The sequence below is a fragment of the Cyprinodon variegatus genome, unplaced genomic scaffold (assembly GCF_000732505.1).
Source record: "Cyprinodon variegatus isolate N-32 unplaced genomic scaffold, C_variegatus-1.0 Scaffold88, whole genome shotgun sequence".
Taxonomy (NCBI): Eukaryota; Metazoa; Chordata; class Actinopteri; order Cyprinodontiformes; family Cyprinodontidae; genus Cyprinodon; species Cyprinodon variegatus.
This window is the reverse complement of record NW_015150541.1, coordinates 437,595-442,094: the sequence shown is the minus strand read 5'-3', so window position 1 is coordinate 442,094 and position 4,500 is coordinate 437,595. Positions and strand designations below refer to the sequence as shown.

The 4,500-nt window shown below is 35.6% G+C and overlaps 1 protein-coding gene across 2 annotated transcripts in view; it reads right to left on the bottom strand.

The window, feature by feature from the left end:
• Positions 1-4,181, bottom strand: part of LOC107083968 (copine-3-like) — a 24,282-nt gene extending 20,101 nt beyond the window's left edge. For both annotated transcript variants that reach the window (XM_015373583.1, XM_015373584.1), the window contains exons 1-4: positions 4,114-4,181; positions 672-872; positions 411-590; positions 205-279 (exon numbers count right to left, since the gene is read on the bottom strand). In XM_015373583.1, coding sequence (XP_015229069.1) covers positions 205-279; positions 411-590; positions 672-830 — 414 coding nt within the window. In that variant the 5' untranslated portion in view covers positions 831-872; positions 4,114-4,181. The remainder of the gene's footprint in view (positions 1-204; positions 280-410; positions 591-671; positions 873-4,113) is intronic.
• Positions 4,182-4,500: the final 319 nt, after the last annotated feature.

Below are 4,500 nucleotides of genomic sequence, written 5' to 3'. Positions count from 1 at the left end.
TACCTTTCAGATGAATATCATTACAGTTTTTAAACCATCCCTATTATTCTACTTCACATATAAGAATTGCTTGGGTTTGATCTTCCATAACAAATCTCAGAAATTTTGCTGCTGCAGAGTGACAAATTGCAAAAAAGAAAGAAGACCAAAGCAAATGGATATTAATGGAAGGCACTGTCAGATGGATCAATATAATAAACTCACTGTTATTGTTCCTTTCCCTGCTGGCGTCTTGTCTCTCTTTACAAGCGGCTTTGTAATTTTTCTCGAGGACACAATCTGAACACAGAGAGAAAAGGTCAATTTAGTGAAATTCAGAAGCATCTTAGCCCAGGTTTAAATATTTAGAGCATTTGTGTGGGTTATGTTAGCAATGTTTAGGTAATATTTTGGAGCAAAGCGAGACTGACCTGTCCCAAGGTGCACTCCAGTTGTCCAAGGAAGTCGGCCTCTTCTGGACTGCAGCTCTCACTGTCGATGTCATACAACTCAAACCTGAGCTTCTGCACCATCTCAAAGTAGTAGTCAAGGACGATCCTCTTGGAAAATTTGGGATTTAGGCAGTTTTGTATTTTTTCCGTTCGGCCAATCTAATACAAAAAAATTTAATTAAAAAAAATAAGGATCTGTTTCATTAGCAGTACCAAATAAACCCTCATCCAGCTCCTTACCTCCTGCCAGTAAGACCCTGAAGAGTTCAGCCGAAGCACGCACATGGGGTCAGACTTGGAAAAGGCATCCATGTCCAGCAGATTATCACAGGAGATGCTCAACGCCACCTTGGTCACACAGTTTGCCGGGCCGGCAGGAAGGACTCCAACTGACGCCATCGCTGTCCGAGGGGGGAGGGGGACACGGAGACCTCGACGAACCTGGAAAAATATGTATATGTTAGGGAATAAAGACAAGCGCTCACTTATTGAACACCTGAATAATCTGATACAGAGAGCTGGTAATCTGGCTTATTTCTTATAATAGTTTAAGATTGAAAGGATTGTTCAATTCAAGGGGGTTTTATATTGACAGAAAAATGCAATTTTAACTCATTTTAAAACCGTATCTTTTAATTTAAATCCCTACAGTCCTTTTTGCACTTTCTTCTCATCCTTATTTCTAATAATATTGAGCGCCATTTTATATTTTCATAAATACCTCATATGTTCCCACATCCTTTCATCTCTTTCACACATCAGGTTTGTCTGCAAAATTAGTTCAATTGAAAACTACGCAAGCATCAGAGAAATGCCGACGGGCAAGATTCAACAGATTAAATGAGACAGTCATCTCTGCTGAATCAGACGGGATTTGTTTATGGCGTCACAAAACGATGTAGAGGACAGCTGAGAAGGTTGACCCTTTACTTTAGATAAGATCTATTTTTATTACTAGTATTATTACTGTTATTATAACAGATCTGAGTCTATGGGATAAAGCATCCAGCAGAGGAATGCCTACAAACAACAACCACACAAGCCCTGCAGATACATACATTCATGGTTATTATGTGGTATCATAAGAATAAAGAACAGCCCTAAAAAAATGCATTGAGTTTAATTATTATTATTATTATTATTATTAGGAGGAGAGTGGCGGCATAGAGCTTTGATTTCTGAGTTTTAACCCCACTCCCACAGACTGCCACTCTGGGTCTCTGTGCAAAGACCCTTAACCCCACACGGCACCGCACACTAGAAAAAAACAAAATCTAGATAAGTCTTATTTTTCTTTTAAAAAGTGCATTTGTTCCTGGATAGAGGAGTAAAAAGAGACATTTTGCCAATGGAACAAGACAATTTACATTTAAAATAAGAAAAAAACTATTGCACTGTCTTACTCCAAATGGATATTACCTAATTATCTTATTTTAAGAGTAGAAATACTGATTCCATTGGCAAACTATCTCATTTACCTACTCAAATTAAGGGTAAATACACTTAATTTCAGAAATGTGTACCTATTTCTAGATCGTTTTTCAAGTGCAGGAGCCCCAACATGGCAGCCCACTGCTCCTCAAGGGGATGGGTTATACGCATAGTTAATTTTGTTGCTTTGTACTTGTGACAGTGTAATGACAATGAAACACCATTTAAAATAATTTTTGGGGGGGGATATTACCTAATTATCTTATTTTAAGAGTAAAAATACTAATTCTAGTGGCAAACTATCTCATTTACCTACTCAAATTAAGGGTAAATACACTTAATTTAGGAAATTTGAACTTATTTCTAGATAGTTTTTCCAGTGAAAACTCTGCAGTGGAAAAAAATCGAAATCTAGATAAATATTTTTTTCTTAACATAAGTGCATTTGTTCTGGATTGATGAGGTAAAAGAGACATTTTGCCAATGAAACAAGACAATTTACATTTAAAATAAGAAAACGCAATTGCATTGTCTTATTCCAAATGGATATTACCTAATTATCTTATTTTAAGAGTAAAAATACTGATTCCATTGGCAAACTATCTCATTTACCTGCTCAAATTAAGGGTAAATACACTTAATTTAAGAAATTTTTACTTATTTCCAGGTTGTTTTTCCAGTGCAGGAGCCCCACCATGGCAGCTCACTGCTCCCCTAGGGGATGGGTTATACGCATAGAGTTCATTTCGTTGCTCTGTACTTGTGACAGTGTAATGACAATTAAACACCAGAAGAAGAAAAAGAAAAAAAAAAGTGAGAGACTTTGCCAATGGAAAAAGACAATTTACATTTAAAATAAGGAAAAAACAATTCCACACTATCTCATTTACTTACTCAAATTAAGGGTAAGAAATTTGTACTTATTTCTAGATAGTTTTTCCAGTGAAAACTCTGCAGTGGAAAAAAATCGAAATCTAGTAAATATTTTTTTCTCAACATAAGTGCATTTGTTCTGGATCGATTAGGTAAAATAGACATTTTGCCAATGAAACAAGACAATTTACATTTAAAATAAGAAAACGCAATTGCATTGTCTTATTCCAAATGGATATTACCTAATTATCTTATTTTAAGAATATAAATACTGATTCCATTGGCAATCTATCTCATTTACCTGCTCAAATTAAGGGTCAATACACTTAATTTAAGACATTTGTACTTATTTCCAGGTTGTTTTTCCAGTGCAGGAGCCCCACCATGGCAGCTCAATGCTCCCCTAGGGGATGGGTTATACGCATAGAGTTTATTTCGTTGCTCTATACTTGTGACAGTGTAATGACAATGAAACACCAGGAAAAAAAAAAAGTGAGACACTTTGCCAATCGAAAAAGACAATTTACATTTAAAATAAGAAAATAAAAAAATGTATTGTCTTATTCCAAATGGATATTACCTAATTATCTTATTTTAAAAATAAAAATACTCATTCTATTGGCAAACTGCCTCATGTACCTGCTCAAATTAAGGGTAAATACACTTAATTTAAGGAATTTGTACTTATTTCTAGATTGTTTTTCCAGTGAAAACTGCACTGGAAAAAAAATCAAAATATAGATTATAGTAATTTTTCTTTAAATACGTGCATTTGTTCTGGATTGATGAGGTAAAAGAGACATTTTGGCACTTTAAATTTACATTTAAAAGAACACAAATGCATTGTCTTATTCCAAGTGAATATTACCTAATTAGCTTATTTTCAGAGTAAAATACTCATTCCATTGGCAAATAATCGTATTTACTTGCTCAAATTAAGACTAATTACACTTAATTTAAGAAATGTTTACTTATTTCCAGCCCGTTTTTGCAGTGTATAATAGAAAAAAAGGCCAAACTGAACTCTACTATACAGTTATTTATTTCAGAGATGGGATATGGAGCATGCGCTGCTCATTAAAGCGAACATTATCGCTCAGAAATGAAAATAAAATCAACATGAACACCGCTCCCTATAGAGAGGTTGGTGTTTTTAACACTAAATGGAAACTCTGAGTAGAAGAAGTGAGGGAATAGAAAGCGCTGTGTTCCAGTTATTTCAACCGTCGCTCCGTCAGAGCCAGGGGCGCTCTTACTTTTAAATAATAAAACATTCAAATTAGAAGAGAAACGGAGAAATGACGCCTGTTTTTCTTTTTTTTAAACAGTGTGGGAAATAATTCAGTCGTGTCAAGGGTTTCTTCGGGTTTTAGCCTACCTTTATATCGCTGGCAGTCCTCCGTGAACGTAGCGGAGAGCGCTTTGCTAGCTAGCTGACGGAGGGAGGCGTCTACCCCTTCCTGTTAGCAGTGGGAGGGGAGAGAAGGAGAGGAGAGAGGTTCGATTCCCGGTTGGAACAAAAAAATATGTTACATATTTAATTTCTGTTTATTTATATAGCGGGAATTGAACCCAGATCATTCTTGCTGCAAGACAGCAGTGCTACCCACTGCTCCACTAAGCAGCCCAATTTATTTTCTTTAATAAAGTGTCATTTTCCCTCGATTTCAGCAGACAATTTACCAACAAAATGATCATGATATTCCGTTCTTTGCTCCTATGCCAATTTCAACTGTTCTAGAACTGTCATTAAGAATATATAAAT